Here is a 26,438-nt window from a genome sequence, read left to right as displayed (position 1 = left end):
CACTAACAGTACAGCCTCTGTGTATGTACTCAATGGTCACCGGAACCAGGTCACAGGTTTAAACAGCTTTAAAGCAGAAGAGAAAAAGACACGAGGCAGTTTCCATGGAAGTTTCCTTTATGTTCCTTTCCAATAACAGGGGCCTAACAGGAAGTCTGGGGCCCCAGCTATGCCCTCTCTGACCACAGTTTTCTGGGCCTTTTGCCTGGCCCTCAGTCGAGCTGCACCAGCCTCACAGGCAAGGGTGAGGGCAGTGGGGGGCTCCATTGCATGTCAGCCCGCTGCACAGCCTGTAGCACTTTCTGTAGCTCAGCCTGTACCTGGCACAACTTCCCTTTGTTGACAGGGCCCCAGGAGAGGCCTTGCAGGTACACACAGCACTCAACAGGGATTGGGTAGAGAACTCGCTTCAGTTCCATTAGCCCTGTTGTGTGTTCCAGCAGGGTCATCAGCCCGGCCCTGGAGACAGGATTGTCGGAGAGGCCCAGGGAGCTGAGGTGGGAGCAGCGGCACAGGGCCGGCAGAATGGCACTGAGATGGCCGTCCTTCAGCCGGCAGTGGTTCAGGTCCAGGTGCTGCAGTGTCCCCGAGACCTCCTGCAAGAGGGTCTCTAAGGGCCCAGGGACCACATGGGACAGGTTGTTGCCACTCAGATCCAGCTTCTTCAGGCAAGTGGCATGAGGGCTCTGGGACAAGTAGGTGATGTCTGTGTCCAGAAGAGTACAGGAGCGGATCTCCAGGGTCTGCAGGGGTGACTGCAAGCAGCTGAGGAGAGAAGGCACACCTCTCAGGGAGGACTCAGGCACGCTGCCCGGGACCACTGTCTGCCACCAGGAGGCTAGTCCCACGGCCAGCTCCTCATTGGCTCTGTGGCTCTGTCCTCTGGCTCAAAACACCCGCCTACTAGGTCCTCTCCTAAGCCCTCCAGCTCCAAGTTTCTCTTTGTTGGAATGTAGACCCACACTATCCATGCCTGATAGGACTGCTGAAAGGAGCTCTTTGGAAAGAGCTTATTTGATGATAAGGAATTCATAGGATGAGCCTGTTATTACTTGGGTTTGGGTTTGGATTTGGGTAAGTTGGGCCCAGTGTGCACAATGCCCCCACTGAGAAATTTCTAGGGGGCGTGCAGAGATGAAAATATTCCCTCTCACAGTGTTCTGTGGAGCCCTCCTCTCTGAGGCAATACTAGCTCCAGGAAAGATCTGATATGTGTTGTCTCTGGCTCTTTACCCAGGCCCAGTCTAGCACTAGCCCTCAGCAATGGCACAAAGACTGCTGAGTAGATAAATGCAGGCATGTTTCCCCATCAGTTCTCTGGCTTCCAAAGCAGAGCCCAGCCATCAGCGCACTGAGGCACAGGTCTCCACACTGTTGCACCCATGACTCCAGGAGTGGGTAAGAATGGGCCCCACTTCCTGTCTTGCTCCCTGTTCTGATTTTTCTTAGTGGCATATGGGAATTCTTTGGATAACCCTGCCAACCAATTCACCTGAGCACTTGATGTAGATTGCCTGAGAGGTAGGAGTAGGATAGGTGGAGCTTCTGGAGGTGGGCCAACTTGCTGAGCTGGGAGAGGAAGTAGCTGGAGGACTGCTCACCATCTGGGGAGAAGGCCCAGTGGTAGTAGGCCAGCTTGAGGCTCTGCAGGTTGCACATCCTTCCCAGCTGAGTGGCAAACAGGCTCTGCTCTGATAGTGCCCGAAACCAGTCAAACACCTCCAGTTCCTGGATGAAATTCAGGTCCAGAGTTTTCAGGATTCCTATCAGGCTGTTAAAAGGCATTTCTTCGATATGCAACTTCCTACAGCAGAGATGCAGGGACCCACAGCTCCGTTCCACTCTATTCAGGAGGCCAGAAAGGAACGTATCTAATTTGAAGGGACCTCGTAAGAAAAGATCAATATGTAATTTCACTGGCTCCCATGGCTGCCTTAGGCCTTTTTTTGCGTTCTCTGTTGGCTTGGGCCTGGCTGTGGCCTGGGGGATCTCTGCCTTGACAGTCGATGGTAACCAAAAAGGGAACTTGGCCAAGGCCTCTGAGGCACCTTTCCCCTGGACTTGCTCAAAATCCAGAGTCAAATCCAACACCCTCAGTTCTGACTTCCTGTGGGGATGAAAGGAGTGTGATGAGATGCTGGAGCCTGGGAGCCCAACAGAACCTGTGATAGGAGCAGCAGCAGTAGCCCTCGGTTACTGGGGAACCTGATCCTTGGCCCGCAGTTGCAGCCCCAGCCCACTCATCATCCCCTCCCTAGCAATCTTTTCCCTTCTTGCTGGGGCATCTTTCCCTCCCCATTCCTCACCACAGCCCCGAGAAGGAAAAAGCCCTAATGCCCTTCAGTTGTATCATCAATTACTTCACCCAGAACCCAGAGATTCCCTACTCAGAGCCTCAGATGATTTTAATGCTCTCTCTCCATCCCAGCTTTCTCTCCCTCTGACTCTTCCAATGCCTTGGTCCCAGCATCCTCCTTACCTGGGACAAGTCCTATTGGCAGGGAGGGCCTCCAGCCCATCCAGCACTGCTTGCAAGCTGTCTTGGTTGGGCCACCGCACTATCAGGGAGCCCAGACGGAGAAAAGGGAAAGGCCAGGCCTGCACCAGCTCCTTCAGGGCCTTCTTGTGACCCTTGGAAAATGCAGCAGTGAGCAATGGTGGGAAGAGGTCGACAGTGAACTCTTCCAAGGCAGGCATAGCCTCCCTGCTCAGCAGGCTGTGGGCTGCAAGTTCCAAGAGCTTGGGTATGGTTGAATTGTTCATCTCCACAAACCTGGTGCAAAACAAGGTGGAAATTCTCAGAATAGCTGCTGCTCAGCATCCCACTCAGTCATCATGGAGGACCCAAGTCTTTCACATCTACCAAAGGACCAAACATTAACCAGTGAACCAAGAACTCCATCCTTCGTTCATGACCCACAGCTCACAGTTCAGGTCCTCCAAGCCTGAGTCTCAGACACCCCTCCTCTCCGGCACTGGTGACATGGGGCCCAGAAACTTGGGGTATTGAATTTATTTCTTGCTAGGCCCCATATTGCCATCACCATCAGGATCACTGGCGTACTTATTAAGGACATTGACCTGAAATCCTATATTGTTTCTGCATGTGGATTCTGATCACCACCACTTCCATTTTCCCATGCCATTAGTACCTCTTGCCTCAACTGCTGCAATGGCTGTGGAACTCATCTCCCTGCTTCTGCCTTTTACCACTACGGTCTCAATCATAACAGGTCACTCCTCTGCACAAAACAACCCAGTGACTTTGATTTTACTTTGAATAGACCATACATTATGGCAGCTCTGCTAAAGTCAAGCCTCTTGGCACCTCTGGGCCTGCCTCCTGTCATTCTCCCCAGTATTCACCCTGCACAGCAACCCACACTGGCCTCTGTGTGCTCTTCAAACCCAAGCAACCTCCTGCCTCAGAGCACTTGCGCTCACTGTTCCCTTGCCTGGAAGTGTTGTCCCAGATACCCACATAGCTAGCTCTCTCACATCATTCAATTCTCTGCTCCAATTTCACCTTGTCTGAGAGGTCTTCCAGACCACCTGGGCAGGATAACAGTCCTATCCCACAATTTTGTCTCTGTTTATCCTAATCTCCTTTACAGAATTTATACTTCTCTCATCCACACACAGGCATGGTTGCACCCTGTCTGCCTCTCCTCTGCTAAACCGTAATCTTCACGAACAAAGAGTTGTGTCTACTTTTTTCACCACTATGGTCCGAGTGACATAGAATAGGCAATTAAGCATTCAAGGCATATATTAAGTGCATTTCAAGAGCAAGTTTGCATACCACAAGTTTACTCTAATTCCACTCGTTGGGCCTAAGGTGCTGTGGGATGGAAATTTTCGTTCTCCATTCTAACAAAGCATCACGTTCATTTCAGGGCAGTAATGGATTTGGACAATGGCCAATTTCCTCCTTCCTTCTGACCCAATGAAATTCAGGAAAGTGCAGCCCTATTCCATCCCCCTACCAATCCATCTGGGCTACTGAGCAGGACTTTGTGCTGAGATGAAGATGTTTAGAACCCATGCTGTCTGCTGTAGAAGATACCAGCATATGTGGCTACTGAACACTTGAAATGCAGCTAGTGTGGTTGAGGAACTGAGTTTTAAATTTTATTTAATTTCAATTTGTTTAAATGTGTACAGCTACATGTGTCTGGATACCACATTTTTTGGATAGCACAAGTGTAGAATCTATCATCTCAAGTCAGAGATAAGAAGCATTCATTCACAATCTCACCAAGCAATGAACTCTATTCCTATAATGCTTTTATGATATGGCAATAAACATGGGGAAGGACAACATGAGAAAAAGCAATAATTAATGATCAATCTCACTTGTGAAGCTAGATGCAAAAGACCTAATTAGGGAAATGCTAGCTGATCAAATCTACAAATATCCTTCAAAAAATATGCTTAAGTATGGAACAAGGATTGCAAAACTGGTTAGGCTTATTAATTATTAATGCAATTGTGCCAAAAGATTTTGGAAAATCAAATAAGGTACAGAAGGAAAACTTTGGAACCTGATATGGTGGTGTTTTATAAAAGTTGCTTTTGAAGTAAGAAACAAAACAGAGATGGTGTAGTTGCTTTCTACGTTCTCCACACCCAATGTCCATACACACTTTTAACTCAACTAGTACAACTGACCCAGGGCTCACGCTGCTGCCCCCTCCCCGGGGAATGCCTGGCATCCTTGGAGCCAAGGCCACACCTCCCATGCATTGCTCCCTATCACTGTTGCTTTCCATTTTAAATGGGTCTCTTGTATACAAAGTATAGATGGCTAAAACTTTTTACATACTTTGTCATTCTGTGCCTCTTAATTACTTGGTGAGTTCAGGTCATGCGCATTTAGGGTGATTACTGACACATGCTACTTATTATTTTGGTTTCTGAGTGTTTTGTATTTCGGTTGTTTCTTTTTCCATCTGTTTCTCACCTTCTAGAATACCCATTGTCTCTTCTTTTTGTGGAAGGCTTTCCCTAATGATTCTATCAATTTGTTTCTTCGTCTGTGAGCCTTTATTCTGGACTTTTGTTTAATGGTTACCATAGGGGTTTTGCCTGACCTACTACGCTTTAATAAGTATTTAATGAGCTAGTGTGTTTGCTCTCCAATATACAGGTTCTGCCCATGTCTTCCTTCCCTTTTCTGTTGACTGACAATAATATTCTTGCTCATGCTTCTGGTTTTGTATTCCTATTGTCATTTGATGAAGGGTTTTCTGTTTCATTTTTTTCTTGTAGAACTTTTTTCAACATTTCTTGTAGGGCAGGTCTGATGGTTATAAATTTGATTAGCTTCTGTTTGTCTGGAAAGCCTTTATTTCACCTTCGTACCGGAAAGATAATTTTGCAGGATAACTTTCCCCTTGGTGGCCATTCTTGTCTTTTTGGATTGTGAACACTTCTCTCCACTCTTTTTGCGTGAAGAACATCTGGGGAGAAATCCAAGGAAAGCCTAATTTGATTGCCTTTGTAAATTCCTTTTTTCCTTGTTTCCTGTAGAATTTTTTTCTTTTTTTTTCTTTTAATATTTTATTTTATATAATTCTTACATCATTTTTCATCTTTGTACAATGTATGCATTTTCATTTTGGTTATATTCCCCATACAATTGCACCCCCCCCTTATTTTGACTCTAGTTCTTCCTCTCCCCGCCCTTCCTTAATCCCCCACCCGCCTCGTAGTGTGTCTCTGGTTTATAGTTGCTTGCTGATTTTTATTATTACTTTGCATTGATTAGTCTTTTTCCTGGTCTCTTATTTAGGTTTTCTAAATTCCTGCTATGAGTGAGACCATCCGGTATTTTTCTTTTTCTTTCTGACTTATGTAGCTGAGAATGATCCTTCTAGCTCCATCCATGTTGCTGCAAACTGCATGTGTTTATCTTTTTTGATTGCTGAGTAGTATTCCATGGTGTATATGTACCACATCTTCTTGATCCAGTCATCTATTTTGGGGCATTTGGGTTGTTTCCAAAGCTTAGCTATTGTAAATAGTGCTGCTATAAACATAGGGGTGCAGGTGCTCTTTGGAATTGATGTTTCTGTGTCATTTGGGTAAATACCTAGGAGTGGAATTGCTGGATCATATGGAAGCTCTATCTTTAGTAGGTCCAGAAATCTCCACACAGCTCTCCATAGTGGTTGGACCAGTTTGCACTCCCACCAACAGTGCAGGAGAGTTCCTTTTTCTCCACAACCTCGCCAACATTTGTTGTTGCTAGTTTTTTTAATATGTGCCATTCTCACTGGTGTAAGATGGTATCTCATGGTAGTTTTGATTTGCATTTCCCTGATTACAAGTGATGTTGAACATTTTTTCATATGCCTGTTGGCCATTTGCATTTCCTCTTCAGAGAAGTTTCTTTTTAGCTCTTCTGCCCATTTTTTGACTGGATTATTTTCTTTGTTTTTGCTGAGTCTCATCAGCTCTTTGTAGATTTTTGTGATCAGTCCTTTATCATTAGTGTTGTGTGCAAAAATGTTCTCCCAGTCGGTGGGGTTTCTCTTTGTTTTTGTTATTGTCTCTGAATACCCATTGTCCTTATGTTTCCTTTTCTGGATAACTCTGATATTTCTCATAGAGTTTACTTATTTTTCCTATGCCTTATTTCTCTCTTTCTAATTGGGTGATTTTTACATTTGAGTCTTTTGAAATTCTTTCTTTTGCCAGTTTAATTCTATTTAAAGCACTTTCTACATTTGTCTTCATTTCACTCAGTCTCTCTTTGTGTTCTTTTAATATTTTCAGTCTCTCTGGCTAAGCACTCTCTTTGTTCATAGAGCTCCTGTCTAAGATCTTGCAACTGCCTATCTGCCTAACTTTCCACTAGTTCATTTAACTTTTTTTTTAGATTTATTTATTTATACCTACAAGAACCAGGGGACAGGCCAGATGTACGGGAAGGTGAGAGAATTTACCAGAGACAGAATGGGGAACAGAACAGGCAGGCTGACTGAAATACACTGCTGAAGGGAGCAGCGGGTGAGACAGGAGAGGTCTGCCACACCATGTGGGTATCTCCATGGCCGGCCGGGATCGAACCCACATTGCAGAGGCTGCGGACAGCTTCACAGCACTGTGCTCAACAGCCTGTGCCAACAGAGAGGTCCTCATTTAACATTTTTAATATTGTTGTTTTGAAGTCTTTGATAGGTCCTCTACTTCTGTGTCTTTATATTTGTCCCAGTAGTTTTGTTCTCATTTTGCTTTTCTACCTTGTGTTCAGATGTTTCTTGTTTCGTAAGGATGTGTGTTGTCTTATTTGATTTTTTTTTAAAGTATTATTTGTTGTTTATCTGAATTTTTTTTTAATTTTTTTTAAAGATTTATTTATTTATTTATTATTTATTATTTTTTTTTATACAAGCACTGGGTACAGTCAGAAGCGCGGGAGGGTGAGAGAATTCACCAGAGCCAGAGCGGGGAGCAGAGCAGGCAGAAGGACCGAAGTACACTGCTGAGGGGAGCAGCGGGCGGCAGGAGAGGTCTGCGCGCCATATGGGACCCTCCTCCGGTGGTCGGGGAGCAGCCGGGGATCGAACCGGCGCTGCAGAGGCCGCGGGCAGCTTCGCAACCCAGCGCTCAACCGCTGCGCCACCGGGAAGGCCCTTATTTGATTTTTTTATGGTTGGGGTGCTTTATGTTGTTTTGTTTGTTTCTCTTCTCAGTTTATCCTGGCGTGAGGTGGAGGCAAGAGGAGAGTCTGGGATGTAAATACTCCAATGACATTTGAGGAGTAAAGTTGGTCCCCTCTGCTCCTCTCCTTTCTCGTCACAGCAAGCTCGGTCCAGTGCTTTCATTGTCTCAATCTCCTGTCCCTCCTTCCTGCCAAGGACAGTGCTATATGAAGCCTGAGTCCTGGTGAGGGGAGTGAGCTCTGGCCCACTGGATCATCAAGCAGGAGGTGCCCCAGTGGGGCACGTGTACTGTTCCCCAGTTATGGCTATAAACAGTGGCCATCCGTCACTGTAACGCCACTTTTGACTGAGGCTGCAAGCTTTGTGAGTCACTTGATACTTTCAAAGAATTATCAAATTATCTCACCAGACCTGGTCTCTGCAATTGGGCCTGCAATGGAGCCCAGCCTGGCTCAGTCTGATGTCTCTTTGATCTCTTCTGAGAGGAGGTGAGGGGAGAGCTTTCCCTGCCAGGATCAGTCACGGCATTCACAATGTCCTAGGTTGGGCCCTTGCCTGCATGTGTGTGAGCCAAGTTACTCCAGAGAAATTCACTGTGCCTCTGGAATGCCCCATCATGCCTTGGATAGCTGACCTCCAGCCTGTTCCCCCAGCCGGGGTATCTGTTCTCTGAGTCATGCTCCTCTTTGCTTCCTCCCATTCCTTGCCCTCAGTAGCTACCAACCTTAGATGGAGTTCTCCAGGGGAAACTCCCAGGACTTTATCAAGGAACTTCTGAGTCTTTCTTTGAGCAAATATAACTTTTTAAAATAGTATTTTTTTTAGTTGTTGCACACTAGAAGGTTCTCAACAATAAATCCAACAAAAATTTTTTGTGGCGTCCTTAAAAGATTTCAAAAATTTGGATCATATCAATGACACAATTAAGGCTATAACATGACAACCACTGATGCTGACTTTTATATTCCTATGATAACTAAAACAACCTTAACAAACAAATCATAAAACAATAAATGTACACTATTAGAGAAAGAATTAAAATTAAAATCTCTTCTAACCCAGTATAATCTCCACAAAATGGAGACAAGAATCAAACAATTCTATTACTGAATAAGCATTAAATGGGGCCATGTGCCTATATATCATAAGAACACACTTGAGAACACCACAACAGAAAGAAACTACATCCTTTTATATAGTCAAGCAGAGATAATCCGTTATATACACACTAGTTGTCTTTGTCCAAAGGAAAAAGAAATAAAGCATCTATATTTTTAGAGAAATAGGCACTTAAAACCTGGAGCCAAATGCTGGGACCAAACTCCCACAAAGACAGGGAGACAGAACTTCATTCTCCTCTGTGTTGAAATGATATTGGCTCCAGAAAGATATTCCCAAGATGCAAAACTGGCAAGAGTTTTATTTGACTTTTTTTTTTTAATTTTATAGAGGCATGTTTATTTATTTATTTGTTTGTTTGTTTTGTTTATACATGCACTGGGTACAGTCAGAAGCGCGGGAGGGTGAGAGAATTCATCAGAGCCAGAGCAGAGAGCAGAGCAGGCAGAAGGACCAAAGTACACTGCTGAGGGGAGCCGCGGGCGGCAGGAGAGGTCTGCGCAGATTGTGGGACCCTCCTCTGGTGGCCGGGGAGCAGCCGGGGATCGAACTGGCGCTGCAGAGGCCGCGGGCAGCTTTGCAACCCAGCGCTCAACTGCTGCGCCACCGGGGAGGCCCGAGTTTTATTTGACTTTTACAAAGATTTATATCCATGTAAAAGAGAGGGAGGATTTAGGATCGTAAATGTTCTAAAGGAAATGCTGAAAGATAATGGAGGGGAAAGAGAAGTTCTTTCTCCCTTTTGATACCAGGGATACATCAAAATTCTTGAGATTAAAGAAAGCTATATTTTAGTCAGAGGTAAATTCATAGCCAAATTCTTTCATTACTAAATAAGACTGAACAGATAAACTATAATTCACTTAATAAGAACAAAGTCAACCACAAAGAAAGTAGAAGGGCATAATTCTGAATATTTGAAGACAAAATTAATTAGAGGGCAGAAAAATTGTAGGACCAGAAATGAATCCAAAATTTGTTTTAAAGAGGAAAGGTAGAGGGCCTCCCCGGTGGCGCAGCGGTTGAGCGCTGGGTTGCGAAGCTGCCCGCAGCCTCTGCAGCGCCGGTTAGATCCCCTGCTGCTCCCCGGCCACCGGAGGAGGGTCCGGCATGGCGCGCAGACCTCTCCTGCGGCCCCGCTGCTCCCCTCAGCAGTGTACTTAGGTCCTTCTGCCTGCTCTGCTCCCTGCTATGGCTCTGGTGAATTCTCTCACCCTCCCGCACTTCTGACTGTACCCAGTGCATGTATGAATACAAACAAATAAATAAAAAAATAAATAAATAAAGAGGAAAGGTAGATAAGGCTCTGGCAGAGAGTAAAGAAAAAAACATAATTAATCAAAATAGAAGAAAGCTAATCAAAATCGAGTGATTAGAAGGTGATTATAATTATGGACACAGACTATAATATTACATGAAACTGAGTGAGAGGGGTAGGTAGGGAGAGATAGAGAGACAAAAAATACAGGAGCAGCACCATGGGTATATCTGATGATTGAATTAGGAATAAACATGTTAAAAAGAGGTAATATGTCCAGAATGGAGTCACTTGTGCTATGTGACCTGCCAGCATACCAAGATTTAATACCTAATCTAATTTGGGTTCTAGCCTTTCCCAGAAGTGTAATCTTTAATCAGGCAATCTAGAATTACCTAGAGAGCACTAGTGAGGTAATCCATCTAATAAGCCCCTCACATCCCCCAGAGGAAGGTGACTTTAACTGAAACAATCTTCTCCTTTTTCTTGACCCTCTTCTGCCTACAGAAACCTTTCACTTTGTACAGCTCCCTAGAGCTCCTTTTTACTTGCTAGACAGGCTGTCTGAATCAGGAATCATCGAATAAAGTCAATTAGACCTTTAAATTTACTCAGATGAATTTTTTTAACACATAAATAACATTGGGAAATGTGGCTAATGAAGTTAGACAAATAACAAAGGGGTTCTCTATAGCAATAAAAAGAAACAAGAAATTATGTATATAGTATAGGAAAATAATGTATTTCAGTGGAAAGCTATGCATCTTCTACACAACCTTCTGGGTTGTCAGATTCTAGCCCTGTTCACTGTCTTTGAGGTTTTGGCAACTCTTTGTAGGTTGAGGGTAATTGATAGGTACTTACATTCCATCTGGTTGGGTAGTGCTTTTCCCATAACCCCCACCTGACAAAACCAGTTTGTCTCAATTTACAACTCATCTCCAACAGCCCTTTCATGTCATATAACTGCTGCTTTCACTCTTCTATTTAATTGGCTCTAACATCTAACTAGTACTTCATGATACATGAGTAAAATGAATAATTTAATGTGTGTTCATTTTTATATTTGTATCAGAGTCATAATTTACCAATTTCTGAAAATTTTCATTTGAGAATAGAAAGCCAAAACATATAAGATAGAGAAAGCTAACAATTAATAGGAGTATTTTGACTGTTGTGATAGACAGGAGCATCAGAGTAACCAGCAATAACTAGTAATAAATGTATTATGGCAGAAAGAACTCATTCCCATGAAAGAAACATTCTCTCACCTTGTATTGATCATCAAGGGATGATATTAATGATAAATATGTGGAAACAGTATTAAGAATAGCAAAATAGTCTACGGCCATACCACCCTGAACACGCCTGATCTCGTCTGATCTCGGAAGCTAAGAATAGAAAAATATTGATGTGATGGGATAACTGATAAAAGGAAGATATCTAAGTAGATAAAAGAAGAGCAAATATTGGAAAGATATAAATTCTTTATTGTTATTATAATTAGGACATTTTTGATAACCTCGCTAGTGAAAACTTTAGAAGAAAAAGACAAAAGAGCTAGAAACCCCACCGACTGGGAGAACATTTTTGCACACAACACTAATGATAAAGGACTGATCACAAAAATCTGCAAAGAGCTGCAGAGACTTAACAAAAACAAAGAAAATAATCCAGTCAAAAAATGGGCAGAAGAGCTAAAAAGAAACTTCTCTGAAGAGGAAATGCAAATGGCCAACAGGCATATGAAAAAATGTTCAACATCACTTGTAATCAGGGTAATGCAAATCAAAACTACAATGAGATACCATCTTACACCAGTGAGAATGGCACATATTAAAAAAACTAGCAACAACAAATGTTGGCGAGGGTGTGGAGAAAAAGGAACTCTTCTGCACTGTTGGTGGGAGTGCAAACTGGTCCAACCACTATGGAGAGCTGTGTGGAGATTTCTGGACCTACTAAAGATAGAGCTTCCATATGATCCAGCAATTCCACTCCTAGGTATTTACCCAAATGACACAGAAACATCAATTCCAAAGAGCACCTGCACCCCTATGTTTATAGCAGCCCTTTACAATAGCTAAGCTTTGGAAACAACCCAAATGCCCCAAAATAGATGACTGGATCAAGAAGATGTGGTACATATACACCATGGAATATTACTCAGCATTCAAAAAAGATAAACACATGCAATTTGCCACAACATGGATGGCGCTGGAAGGGATTATGCTCAGTGAAATAAGCCAGAAAGAAAAGGAAAAATACCGGATGGTCTCACTCATAACAGGAATCTAGAAAACTTAAATAAGGGACCAGGAAAATGAATAACTATAAGAAAGTGAAAATCAAAATCAACAAAAAACTATGAACCAGAGACACTCTATGGGGAGTGGGGGGTGGGGAGGGGAGGGATTGGGGTCAAAATAAGGGGATTGCAATTGTATGGGGAATATAAAAATAAAATTTATTTAAAAAAAATAAAAGTAACAGAAAGTTCAAAAAAAAAAAAAAAAGACAAAAGAGCTAAGGGAGGAATACTGAATAGATACTAATTTTACCAGATGTTTTACATAAAGCAATATAATACTGACCCAAGAAGAGAAATCACTTAATGGAAACAAATAAAGGAAGCTCTTCCAGAAACTCATTGTATTGTTAAAGGCTCTGAAAAGCCCCCACAAGCCAGGCCCCATCTGGTCACAAGTCGGAGCCCAGAGGGCGATTTATTTTTTTTTTTATTTTTTTTTTTTAAAGATTTATTTATTTATTTATTTATTTATTTATTTTTTATTTTTTTTTTTTACTTTTATTTATTTATATTTTAAAATAAATTTTATTTTATATTCCCCATACAATCACAACCCCTTATTTTGACCCCAATCCCTCCCCTCCCACCCCACCCCCCATAGAGTATCTCTGTTCATAGTTTGTTGATTTTGATTTTCATTTTATTTTCATTTACTTTCTTATATTAATTTTCCTGGTCCCTTATTTAAGTTTTCTAGATTCCTGCTATGAGTGAGACCATCCGGTATTTTTTTTCTTTTTGCTTTTTTGGCTAACATGATCGCTTCCAGCGCGCATCCATCCAGCGCATTGCAAATTGCATGTGTTTATCTTTTTTGAATGCTGAGTAATATTCATGGTATATAGTACCTCATCTTCTTGATCAGTCATCTATTTTTGGGCATTTGGGTTGTTTTCCAAAGCTTAGCTTATAAACAGTGCTGCTATAAACATAGGGGTGCAGGTGTTCTTTGGAATTGATGTTTCTGTGTCCTTTGGGTAAATACCTAGGAGTGGAATTGCTGGATCATATGGAAGCTCTATGTTTAGTAGGTCCAGAAATCTCCATACAGCTTTCCACAGTGGTTGGACCAGTTTGCACTCCCACCAACAGTGCAGAAGAGTTCCTTTTTCTCCACACCCCCAGAGGGCGATTTAAAGCCCAGTTTGTGATCCAGCCATGGCCAGAGCAGTCTGTGGGACCACAAGACCCACCTCTGGAATTAAACAAATACAGAAGGAGGAGATTCTCTGTGACAGTGACCACTAACATATTCGTAGTACCACTGCCCTTCTGGATTTCTGGCATAACATTTTTTGACTCGATTGGACTACCAACCAGTTTCTGACATCCCAGAAAGAGCACACCAAAAAGATGCCGGCCAGTACCAGTGATACAGTATTCCAATGCACAGGACAAATTAGAAAACAAGCAGCAGGAAGAAGAAAAACTACAAGCAACCAAGAAAGTAAAAGACACACCACAAAAAGAAAATCACCCACCAACTGCAACAACAGTGAGTTGGAAGAACTTCTGAACCTTCCAAATAGAGAATTTAAAATTGCCATGATTAAAAAACTGAAAGAAGTCATTAAGGAAAACAATGATAAGGGAAAAATAATCAACAATCAGAAGAATGAAATTGAGTCCCTAAAGAGGGAAGTGAAAGAAATGCAGGAGATCAAAGGATTAACGGAGGAGCTAAAGAACTTTGGGAAAAGCAGTGAAAGCAGAATAGATGAAATGGAAGAACGAATAAGCACTCTCGAAGACACAGAAATAAAAAGAATCAAAACAGAAAAGGAAAGAGAAGCACGAAGGAAAAAGAATGAAGAAAGACTTCGGAAACTATCTGACTCCATAAGGAAAGGAATTATAAGAGTTATAGGAATCCCAGAAGGAGAGGAGAGAGACATAGGAACAGAGAAAATATTCAAGGAAATAATTGAAGAGAACTTCCCAAACATGAAGAAGGAGCTGAAAATAGACATACAAGAAGCAAGAAAGAACATCAAACTTCCATGAGGAAAGGAAAAATACAGCAAGACACATAAGAGTAAAGCTCCCAAGAATCCAAGGCAAGGAAAAAATAATGAAGCTGACAAGAGGGAAGAAACAAATAACATACAAAGGAAAACCAATCAGGCTGACATCAGACTTCTCCAAAGAAACACTATGGGAAAGGAGAGAGTGGAGGGACGTAGTCAACAAACTCCAAGACAACAAATGCCAACCAAGAATACTCTATCCCGCAAAGCTTTCCTTCCTCTATGAAGAAAGAATAAGGACCTTCCCAGACAAACAGAAACTCCGGAATTTCGTAACAACTAAACCCCCACTACAAGGAGTCCTAAAGCCAGAACCAACAGAGGGATGAATAAGAACAAAAGAAGACAAAAAAAAATTAAAATAAATAAATAAAACCAGAGAAAAGACAAACACAATGGCCAATACAGATGCTAACATATCAATATTAACTCTAAATGTAAACAGACTAAAATCTTCAATAAAAAGACACAGAGTTGCAGGCTGGATTAAGAAGCAAAACCCAAAATTTTGCTGTCTCCAGGAAACACATTTAGCTACAAAAGATAAAAATAGGCTCAAAGTTAAAGGTTGGAAAACAATCCTACAAGCAAATAGACCAAAAAGGAAGGCAGGAACAGCTATATTTATATCAGATAAAACAGATTTCAAACTCAAAAACGTAAAAAGAGACCGAGATGGTCACTACATTATGATCAAGGGGACAATACTTCAAGAAGAAATAACACTCATTAACATATACTCACCAAAATAGAGCACCAAAATATATCAGACAACTATTATCATCTCTGAAAACAGACATTAGAGAAAACACATATGTAGTAGGAGACTTCAACACACCACTATCAACAATGGATAGGTCAACGAGACAAAAAATAAGTAAGGACACTAAAGCTTTAAATAAGGATCTAGAGCAATGGGTTTAACAGACATCTACGGAACACTAAACCCCAAAAAATCTAAGTACACATTTTTCTCAAGTGCACACGGATCATTCTCCAGGATCTATCACATACTCAAGACAAACATCAACAGGTAAACCAAGAGTGAAATCATACCAACCATCTTCTCTGACCATGAAAGCATCAAACTAGAAATAAACCATAAAAAGAAGGCAAGGAACCTTCCTACCTCATAGAGATTGAAACCCACACTACTGGAAGACCACTGGACTAATGTGGAGATCAAAGAAGAAATTAAAAAATACTTTGAGTTGAATGACAAGGAGGACAACAATTTCCTAAATGTATGAGATGCAGCAAAAACAGTAATAAGAGGAAAATATATAACAATACAGGCTCACATCAAGAAACAAGAAAGAACTCAAAGAAACAACCTAATCTCATAGCTCAAAGAACTAGAAAAAGAACAACAAAAAACACTAAAGCCAGTAGAAGAAAAGGAATAATAAAAATCAAAGCATAAATGAATGAAATCAAAACTAAAAAAAAATCCAAAAGATCAATGAAACCAAAAGTTGGTTCTTTGAAAAAATAAATAAAATAGATAAACCCCTAGCCAGACTCACAAAGGAAAAACAGGAGAAAGCACAAATAAATAGAATCACAAATGAAAGAGGAGGAATCACAACAGACACAGCAGAAACCAAAAGAATAATCAGAAACTACTATGAACAGTTATATGCAAACAAGCTCAACAATCTAGAAGAGGCGGACAAATTCCTACAACTCTACAATCACCCAAAGCTAGATAAAGAAGAAATAGAACACCTAAACAGACCAATTACAAGCAGTGAAATTGAAATGGTAATCAAAACCCTCCCCAAAACAGGTCCATATGAATTCTACCAGACATTCAGAAACAAATTAGTGGGCCTCCCCGGTGGCACAGCGGTTGAGGGCTGGGTTGTGAAGCTGCCCGCAGCCTCTGCAGTGCTGGTTCGATCCCCGGCTGCTCCCCGGCCACCGGAGGAGGGTCCCGCATGGCACACAGACCTCTCCTGCCGTCCACTGCTCCCCTCAGCAATGTACTTCGGTCCTTCTGCCTGCTCTGCTCCCCGCTCTGGCTCTGGTGAATTCTCTCACACTCCAGCACTTCTGACTATACCCAGTGTTTGTATAAATACATAAATAAATCTTTAAAAAAAAAAGAAACAAATTAGTGCCTATTCATAAACTCTTTCAAAAAATTGAGAAGGAAGGGATAATACCAAATACATTCTATGAAGTCAACATTACACTAATACCAAAACCAAACAAGGACAACACACAAAAAGAAAACTACAGGTCAATCTCTCTAATAAACACTGATGCAAAAATCCTCAATAAAATTTTAGGTATTAGAATTCAACAATGTATCCATAAGATAATTCACCACGATCATGTAGGATTTATTCCAGGGACACAAGGATGGTTCAACATCTGAAAATCAATCAACGTTATCCAACACATCAACAAAAAGAAATATAAAAACCATATGATAATATCAATAGATGCTGAGAAAGCTTTCGACAAAGTACAACACCCATTTATGATAAAGGCCCTTGAAATTCTTGGGATACAAGGAACATACCTCAACATCATAAAGGCCATATATGACAAGCCCATAGCCAGTATCATTCTCAATGGTGAAAAGTTGAAAGCATTTCCATTAAGATCTGGAACAAGACAAGGATGTCCACTCTCATCACTGCTTTTCAATATAACACTGGAAGTCCTAGCCAGAGCAATAAGACAAGAGAAAGACATACAAGGAATCCAAATAGGGAAAGAAGAAGTCAAACTATCACTATTCTCAGATGATATGATAATATACATAGAGAGCCCCAAAAACTCCACAGAAAAACTAATTAAGCTAATCAATCAGTTTAGTAAAGTGGCAGGATAAAAAATCAACACACAAAAATCAGTAGCCTTCCTATACACAATCAATCTGAAGAAAAAAATCAAGAAAACCAGCCCTTTTATTATTGAAACAAAAAAAAAAATCAAATACTTGGGAATAAACCTAACAAAAGAGGTAAGGGACCTATACAAAGAAAACTATAAAACACTGTTAAAAGAAATAGAAGAAGACACAAAGAAATGGAAAGACATCCCCTGCTAATGGATTGGAAGAATTAACATTATCAAAATGGCCATCCTACCAAAAGCAATTTACAGATTCAATGCTATTCCAATAAAAATTTCAATGACATTCTTCAAAGTAATAAAACAAATATTGATGAAATTCATATGGAGCCACCAAAAACCCCGAATAGCCAAAGCTCTCCTGAAAAAAAGAGAAAGGAATGGAGGCATCACTATCCTAGATTTCAAACTATACTACAAAGCCATAATAATCAATACTGCATGGTATTGGAACAAGAACAGAGACATGGACCAATGGAATTGAATAGAAAATATGTAAATAAACCCACAGATTTACAGTCAACTAATCTTTGACAAAGGAGCAAACAATATGCAATGGAGCAAAGAAAGTTTGTTCAATAAATTGTGTTGGGAAAATTAGGTTGCTACATGCAAAAGAAAGAAGCTGACTACTACCTCAAACCATGCACAAAAACCAACTCAAAATGGATTAAAGAACTAGACATAAGACCTGAAACCATAAAATATATAGAAGGAAATTTAGGTGAAACACTACATGACATACACCTCAGCAAAATCTTTAAAGACTCATCACCCAAAGCAGTGATAGTGAAGGCAAAGATAAATAGCTGGGACTACATCAAATTAAAGAGCTTCTGTACAGCAAAAGAGACAGTAACTAAAACAAAGGGACACCCCACTAGCTGGGAGAAAATTTTTACACACAACACTAATGATAAAGGACTGATCACAAAAATCTACAAAGAGCTGATGAGACTCAGCAAAAACAAAGAAAATAATCCAGTCAAAAAATGGGCAGAAGAGCTAAAAAGAAACTTCTCCAAAGAGGAAAGGCAAATGGCCAAAGGGCATATGAAAAAATATTCAGTATCACTTGTAATCAGGGAAATGCAAATCAAAACTACAATGAGATACCATCTTACACCAGTGAGAATGGCACATAGTAAAAAAACTAGCTACAACAAATGTTGGCGAGGATGTGAAGAAAAAGGAACTCTCCTGCACTACTGGTGGGAGTGCAAACTGTCCAACCACTATGGAAAGCTGTGTGGAGATTCCTTAACCTGCTAAAGATGGAGCTTCCATATGATCCGGCAATTCCACTCCTAGGTATTTACCCAAAGGACACAGAATCATTAATTCAAAAGGGCACCTGCACCCCTATGTTTATAGCAGCACTATTTACAATAGCTAAGCTATGGAAACAACCCAAATGCCCCAAAATAGATGACTGGATCAAGAAGATGTGGTATATATATACAATGGAATATTACTCAGCAATCAAAAAAGATAAATTCATGCAATTTGCAGCAATGTGGATGGAGTTGGAAGGATCATGCTCAGCAAAATAAGCCAGAAAGAAAAAGAAAAATACCAGATGGTCTCACTCACAGCAGGAATTTAGAAAACCTAACTAAGGAATCAAGAAAAAGACTAATTATAATAAAGTCAAAATCAAAATCAACAAGCAACTATAAACCAGAGACACACTATGGGGGGGAGGGGAAGGAGGGATTAGGGTCAAAATAAGGGGGGGTCAGAATTGTATGGGGAATATAACCAAGATGAAAATGCAAACACTGTGTGAAAATGAAAAATGTTGTAAAAAATATATAAAATTAAATTAAATTAAAAAAAATAAGATCAGGAATTTAGAAATGAATGTGCAAAAGGGGGTAAAACTGGCTTCCAGGGAGAAAGGAAGTCAATTCAACAGGACAAAATTTACATGTTGGAGACAAGACTTACTTTTTTTTTTTTTTAAGATTTATTTATGCATACAAGCACTGGGGTATAGGCCAGAGGTGTGGGGGGGTGAAAGGATTCACCAGAGACAGAGTAGGGAACAGAACAGGTAGAATGACTGAAATACACTACTGAGGGGAGCAGCAGGGTGAGACAGGAGAGGTCTGCTGAGCCATATGGGTAGCTCCCTGGCCAGGGATCGAACTCATGCTGCAGTGGCTGCGGATAGCTTCACAGGTTGCGTCTTAACCCCTTACACCACCAGGGAGGCCCGACAAGACTTATTTTTATTGCTATTGTAGATCAAAAACAAAGAAGATCAAAAACAATGAAAGACTTGGCTGGAAAAGAAGATCTAAACAACGCATAGTTCCCCACTGAAGTACAGTTTTTCTGTCTGTCAAAGCACTAGATCTGTCATTCAGCCAGCTTATTCAACCACAAAAGGCCATAGTAGATTCAAGTGTGAGTTCTTACAGATCAAAATTGTCAGGACTAGTTCATTAAAAAATCCCAATCCTGAGATTCCTATTGCTGAACTTTGGCAGCAAATAACTAAGTCCTGCTGGGAACAGGACTCCTACAATCTGACTGGAAAACCATGGTCCAAGGCCACTTTTGCTGGCTACAAATCAGGTCTCTGGAACCAGAGGGGTCACACATCACTTCTTAAATTTGAAGGTGTTTATGCTCCAGATGAAACTGAATTCCATCTAGGCAAGAGATGTGCTTATGCACACAAAGCAAAGAACAACATAATGACACTAGTGGCAAACCAAATAAAAGGAGTCATTTGTGAAAGGTTGATGCAGGAGGCCTGAATGCAAAAGCCCATCAGGAAGCCCACTTGGGGGCAGGAATGCGGAAGCCCGCCTAGAAAATTCAGACAATAAGCTTCTCCCCACCCTACAAATCTTTTCACGCCCTACAAACTCCCTCTGTCCCCCCCCCATGCAAGCCCAATCCCCACCTGACCTCTCCTCACCCTATAAAATCCTGCCTCTGGCTGGCAACGTTCATGACTTCACTAACCCCCACCTTGGGTCCTTGAGTCCCACCCAAAGGCGCAATAAGTTTTCCCCCACCATTGAGAAATTTAGCCTGGTTCTTTTCTTTACCGTGCTGAGCAATTCAATCTGGGAAAGGTAACTGGTGCCCATGGAAACAGTGGCATATTCTGAGGCAAATTCCAAAGCAACCTTCCTGCTAATAGGACGTTCTGTGCCACAGGACACAGAATTCACATGATGGTGTACCCCTTGAGGATTTAAACATATAGAAAAGCCAATAAATAAAAGTGGATTTGTCCTCTAAAAAAACCCTAATCTTTTTTGCACATCCAGTCGTGAGTTTGGCAGCATCCAATCTAGCAGATAGAAAGGGCTGTACAAAGTGAGAGGGATTTTTATAGTGAGCAAGAACAAGGAAGTACTACTGGGCATTTGCTGATTGGCTAAACTGTAACAGGGTGGTCCCCAGGAAAGGGGGAGGTTCCAGGTTCCCTGCCCCACCCAAATGGAGGGTGGAGCTGAGCAGGAAGAGAAGAGGCTGCAGAGGAGACTGAGGAAGGAAGGAAACAGGATGGAGAGCCAGAAGGAGACCTGGAGGAGGCACATGGAGCCTAGAGACACGTGAAGAAACTGCGCTTGACTTTTGGTCATGGACTGGGTGACACAGATGTGGGTGAGACCCATGGGGAGGTGACAATGGCAGCTTTTATCTTTATTTTGATTTTGCTCTTTTCTTTCCAGGCTTGTCTGGTTGTTTCTGACCCTTTTCTGTTGGTCCCCACTGGAAAATGCTTTAGACTTGTGGCAGGCTTTGGGGCCTTGCTCTGGGCCAATCCCATTTGGATGGAGTTTTACCCACGAGGGGACGGGTAACTTTGGGTGCTTGATGTAGAAACTAGATTCTTTGCCTTTCCTGTATTGTTTCCTAATTGTATTAAAGTTCTTTCCCATTAAAGTCTCATGTTTTGTGTTAATGCGGTGGATGGCAGAACCCTACATAGAATAGGCAGGTTTGCGGGGTTTGGGCTGCCCCTCTCCCTGCCCTGTAACAAAAACAGGGTTACTTTCCTTATATGGAGCAAAGGGGAATCATGGAGCTAGTTTGGCAACTTGTGCTGGACAGGCAAGCACTGATTGGTTGACCTAGACCTTCCTTTTCTGGGAGAGATGAGCATAGGAAGTTAATTAAGATTTTATTTTCTGAGTCTGGGCTTAGCATGAGTGACTTGAGCTTGGGCTTCATCTGGTTACTTTAACACTGCCCTTGCAGCAATATTTACAAATGATATTGGTCTATATACATTTCCTTTTAGAGATCATGAATTGCTGAATAAAAACTTACTAGATCAATAAACTTTCTGTGGAAAATTTTCTTTTAACAGCACCAACCACACATGAAAATAATAATAGATGAAATAAAAGAAATAAAAGAACAGCCCAACATGGGCAAATATTTTAATAAAATCCATCATATTAATGAGACAAAAGATTTTTAAAAACCATACACAATCATTTCCATAAAGGAGAAAAAAATGAAAAGCAGTCACATACTCAATAATCTGAAACTTGAATAAGATGTCTTAGCAATGCAATTCATTTTAGGATAATATATAGCTTAGTGAAATTAAAAAGAACTGTCAAGAAGAGGGTTATGATGCAATATAAATGATGTTTAAAATTGACATTAATCTATTTTAAATAAAAAAGGATAATTTAGACAGGTTATGAATTTTTTAAAATATGAAAAGATTTACTATGCTGTGTGCTTGACTGTATTATGTACTTGCTCCAAATAAGCCTTAAAGGCAGCAAGACATTACTGTTGCTGGTTTCCGTCTCCTTGTCACACAGTACTATAACGGCTCTTACCAGTTCATCCTTTCAACTGGCTTGTTTATAGTTTCCTTTGGCTTTAGGGATTGGAGGGACTGAAGTGTATGTGATGCTTTTTTTTTTTCTGGTAAATTGTAAGTAGGCATACCAAACAGAAACCTTCCATACAATTGAAGAATGATATAAAAATATGAGAAAAAGAAAGAAAATCCATCCATCAGATCTCTGCCCAAGTCGTTCCCTTACATTTTAACCTATAACAGTAACTCTAAAAAATTTGTGTTTAGTATCAATTTACAACCATTATTTCATTTAATCTTCATATACACAAAATTTATAAAGTATGTGATACCTTATTCCTATTTCAAAGCTGAGGGATACTTTGCTTAAGGTCATGTATCTAGTAAATGAACTTTCAGGAATTCTTAGCATTGCATACTCTTCTCCTGTGAAAGGTACTCAGCTCATAGTTCTAAGAATTAAATGTGCTAAGTCATGTTTGTTTCCTTAGCCCACTCCCAGCCGTATAGTAAGCCGCCACAAAGTGATAGCATTAGCATTAATAAATCATTAATAAGAATATTTACTTGTGAATATCTTATGGCCCCAAGCAGAGGTTTTTCAATTATTCTGTCTAGCCAGTGTATTTCCATTTCATATGATACACAGGTGAGAATACCTTCAGTCCCATAATTCCTTAAGTCAGTAAAGGGTTAATAATAGGAAGACAGGGGCACTTACAATTCAAACAATTTTAGTTCACTAGTTAGTGAAGTTGTGGGTAAGGATGATGTGGTAATAAAGGAACCAGGTAATGGGGCCATCCTAGTTGCTGGACAATGTACTAGTCAGGAGTCCATGAGTGGCAGTATGTTGGGATGGTCTCAGCATTTGCAGCCCAAATGCCAGATCTAGTTAGTAGCACAGAATTATTCAAACTCTTGGAAATTATTAAAATGAATCAACTAACTAAATGACTAATCCTGAAATCATACTGTCCTTTATATATGCGTAATTAGAGACATGCCTCTCGTAGAGTGGGATATTCCAACTCTTACTACATTGGCAAGAACTTACTCTTGCTCCCAAGCTGTTCACTGAAAATCACTTTCTAACCACAGTTCTTCCTCCCTGAATCTCACTGACATCTATTACCTGCTTTACTTAGCATTTATCACTAAGATTACCTCATTTCAAACTTTTTGATTTTGTACCTTCTTATACAAGAATGACAGATTCTTGGCTATTTGTTCACGGCCATATCCCCAGTTTCTAGAACAGAGCTTAACACAGACAAGGAAGATGTTTGAATTAGTGAATGTAATCATGGGCTTTAAATCCAAATTAGACAAAAGTTGATTTAAGCTATTTTTCCTCAACAGAATAGTTAGGTTATAATTGTACTCTGTTTCTGAGCCAGTTTATGTTCTCATGAATTCTTTCTTTATAAACAATTAGGTTTAAGCTGAGTTACAGAGTAAGTAGTTTCACATTAATCATTCATTAAAAAGAAAGCATGAGAGATAGGGGAGGGTCAACTATGCAATAGGGTATAGAATTAATTATTTCCTTATTCTATTAACACATCTATTGCTTCAGCTCTTATGTGCCCAGTTTCTTTAGATATCAGACAAGAGGGGTTCTGTAGTCTCCTTACTCAGTAATTAAGAAATAAAAAGCATATTTTGGTAGCTTTTCTAGTCAAAGAAATATGCCCTTGAATGAAAACAGCTCCATGCAGTTGCTATGTCAAAAGAAACAATCTTTGTGAAGTTGAGCTTTTACCTTAACTTCAAAGCAGGTACTCGTGCAAGATGGTGGAAGCTCTGCCCAGGAGCAGCTAAGACAGTCTTGGGAAGCCCAGGAACACTTCACAGAGGAGGCAGTACGAACACTGAGACCCAAAGGATCGTTGGGAATAAGACTGAAGAAGGGAGGGAACATTTTTGAAGCAAACAGAACAAGCATGAAGTCCCAAAAACAAGAAAGAGTTGGGTCTGCTTGAAAAATCAAAAGAAGGTTCATCTGATATGCCCTTAGATTTGGACAAGAGATTTATTTCATGTTTCTCAGCTTAAGTCCTATTCCAATATATGGTTGGAAACACTCCCTCTGCCTACTGGTTGCTTTTTTTTTTTTTTTTTTTAGGACCTCTTAGTATATCTGGATCCTGTTGTTTATCTTCTCATCACTTAATCTTTCTTGTATTCCTCCCCTCTCAATTTTATTGTGTTCCTGTGTCTATCCTTATTATTTTTTACTAGCTCTATTTTTAGTAGTCTCCATTTTTAATTGATAGTGAATGAAAATATACTATAGGTAATGCTTTAAAAATGTAAAATAAAACTTCAGACACCCTTGCTTTAAGACGGGAAGCAAATCACCTTCAGGTGTTTTGTTTCATAGTACACAGAGTACATGTTAGATGGATGACGTTTTTGGAATAATCAGTTTGGCAGTGGAACCTCAGCTGTGCCACTTACCGATGGAATGACAGTGGACATTTTACTTAAGTTAAACTACAGTTTCTTCTACCATAAAATGATTAACAGAATCTACCCGGGGTGGGGGTGGAGAAAAGTCTTATCTATTGTTATTTAGCTCTCAGGATTAAAATTTCTAATTTAGTGGTGATTTTTAGTAACTAACTTTAACTTTCTGGCCTCAACATCCTTACCCCAGGGAGGTTTTAAAAAGGCAATAGATTATCATTGAGGTTATAAAGAAGCATTCAATGGGAGAAACTAATTTCTAATAGAATGTGGGACGGAAGCACTATTGGAGTGACCTGTCCTAACAGACCTAGGTTTGCGGAAATGGATAAAAGAGAGACCCTCAAGCAACACAATGGATATTATCTATCAGAGCAGGGAGTTCTTAGAGCCTTCACAATGAGCCTCACGCAGGGACCGGTTGGATCCACTTCCAGCCACGAGTGGGTACAGTGGGTCAGGGAAGATCCATCCGGGAACTCAGCAAGATGAGCCCAAACGGCGGCGGCCGTTGCACGCAGCGCCCGTGGGCACATCCGGTGGAGCCGGAAGTTGTCCGCTCCGTGGCTGCTGGCGGAGGTTATTCCCTTGTTCCTAGAAATTGAATGAAATGGAGGCTCTCAAGTTTCTGGTCTCAAATGAATGATTTAGCGGGCAGGACTAATTTGGTCCCGAAAGACCTAGAAGGCTCGTACTGCAGGGTAAAAAAACCTCTTCTATAAAATGAATTTTTTTTTAAAAATTAAAAAATAAAAACATTTAAAAAAGAAGGAGAGGGAGAGGGAAGAGGGGAGAAGGAAGAGGGGAGAGGGGGCGGGGGGAGAGGGAGAGGTTAAATAAAACATTCACGGCTACCCAGGTAAAGAGATGATCTAGAATTTTATGAAACAAATATTTGCTGGGTAGTGTTCTAGATGCTTTATATAATCTCCTAAATAAACTTTTGAAGAGGGTGTTAAAAAAAGCCTCTTTTCCTCTTTCTAGGTTCAAGGACTAGAAGTAGACAATTTCAGTAAAGCCCTTTACTTTTTGAAATTGTGGTTAAAGGGAAGGAAATTGTTAAAGAAAATCTAAGATGTATATGAAGCCACCATTTTCACTGTGGCACTGATTTCAGCCTCTCATGAGATCTAATTGCTTAGGAGAGTTATAGCAGTACAAACTGTGATCTGAAGTTACACAGATTTGGGCTTAAACCCTGGCTATGACTTGCTTCTGCTGTGATTTTAGTAAGTTATGTCAGTTCTCTAAACTTCATATTTTTATCTCTGAAATGTGGGAATTGGGCCTCCCCAGTGGTGCAGCGGGTTGCGCGCAGCGCTGCGAAGCTGCCCGCAGACTCTGCAACGCCGGTTCAATCCCCAGCCACCGGCGAGGGTCCCACATGGCGTGCAGACCTCTCCTGCCGCCCGCTGCTCTCTCAGTGGTGTACTTCCGTCAGTCTGCCTGTACTGTTCCCTGCTCTGGCTCTGGTGAGTTCTCTCACCTTCCTGCGCTTCTGACTGTACCCAGTGTATGTATAAATAAATAAATAAAATATTTAAAAAAGAAAAAATAAATCTTTAAAAAAATTTTTTAATTGCACTTGATTTAGAGTTACTATATAAATTATATACATCATATAAGACTGAGTCTTGTGCATAAGAGTTCAATTTACACTTGCCTTTTGACATTATGTGAATTAATGAAAACTCCTGCCTATTTTGCTTCATCTTGTCCTAGTGGCCTGTGTCACTCTCTTGGCAAAGCAACTAGGCCAAAATAAAGATTTATTGCAGTTTTAAAACTCTTTATTTTAGGACAGTTTAAGGTAGCTCACATTGCCTGCTTAAAGGTAGATTTTCACCATAGTTAGGGTCTTTAGTTTCATGAAAGGATTCCTAAAGGAAGATGAGAAGAGAGA

The 26,438-nt window shown here is 40.8% G+C and overlaps 1 protein-coding gene and 1 pseudogene across 5 annotated transcripts; one reads left to right on the top strand and one right to left on the bottom strand.

Annotated features, from left to right (window-relative positions):
• Positions 1-106: 106 nt before the first annotated feature.
• Positions 107-25,068, bottom strand: PRAME (PRAME nuclear receptor transcriptional regulator). 5 transcript variants are annotated; one of them, XM_037497297.2, is made up of 5 exons: positions 24,934-25,068; positions 23,829-23,967; positions 2,480-2,773; positions 1,493-2,107; positions 107-765 (listed from the first exon to the last, which is right to left on the bottom strand). In XM_037497297.2, exons 3-5 carry the CDS (start codon positions 2,761-2,763, stop codon positions 213-215), a joined length of 1,452 nt encoding a protein of 483 aa, XP_037353194.1. In that variant the 5' UTR covers positions 2,764-2,773; positions 23,829-23,967; positions 24,934-25,068; the 3' UTR covers positions 107-212. The 5 variants fall into 5 exon arrangements, with proteins under 5 accessions (XP_037353194.1, XP_037353193.1, XP_037353196.1 ...); XM_037497296.2 differs by having other exon boundaries at positions 24,946-25,068; XM_037497299.2 differs by having other exon boundaries at positions 1,493-1,843; positions 24,946-25,068.
• Positions 13,712-20,471, top strand: LOC119234671 (60S ribosomal protein L35a-like; annotated as a pseudogene).
• Positions 25,069-26,438: the final 1,370 nt, after the last annotated feature.

The sequence above is a fragment of the Talpa occidentalis genome, unplaced genomic scaffold (genome assembly GCF_014898055.3).
Source record: "Talpa occidentalis isolate TD23 unplaced genomic scaffold, MPIMG_talOcc4v2.1 talOcc4.8, whole genome shotgun sequence".
NCBI lineage: Eukaryota > Metazoa > Chordata > Mammalia > Eulipotyphla > Talpidae > Talpa > Talpa occidentalis.
The sequence above is the reverse complement of the archived record's forward strand: the minus strand, read 5'-3'. Positions and strand labels throughout refer to the sequence as shown.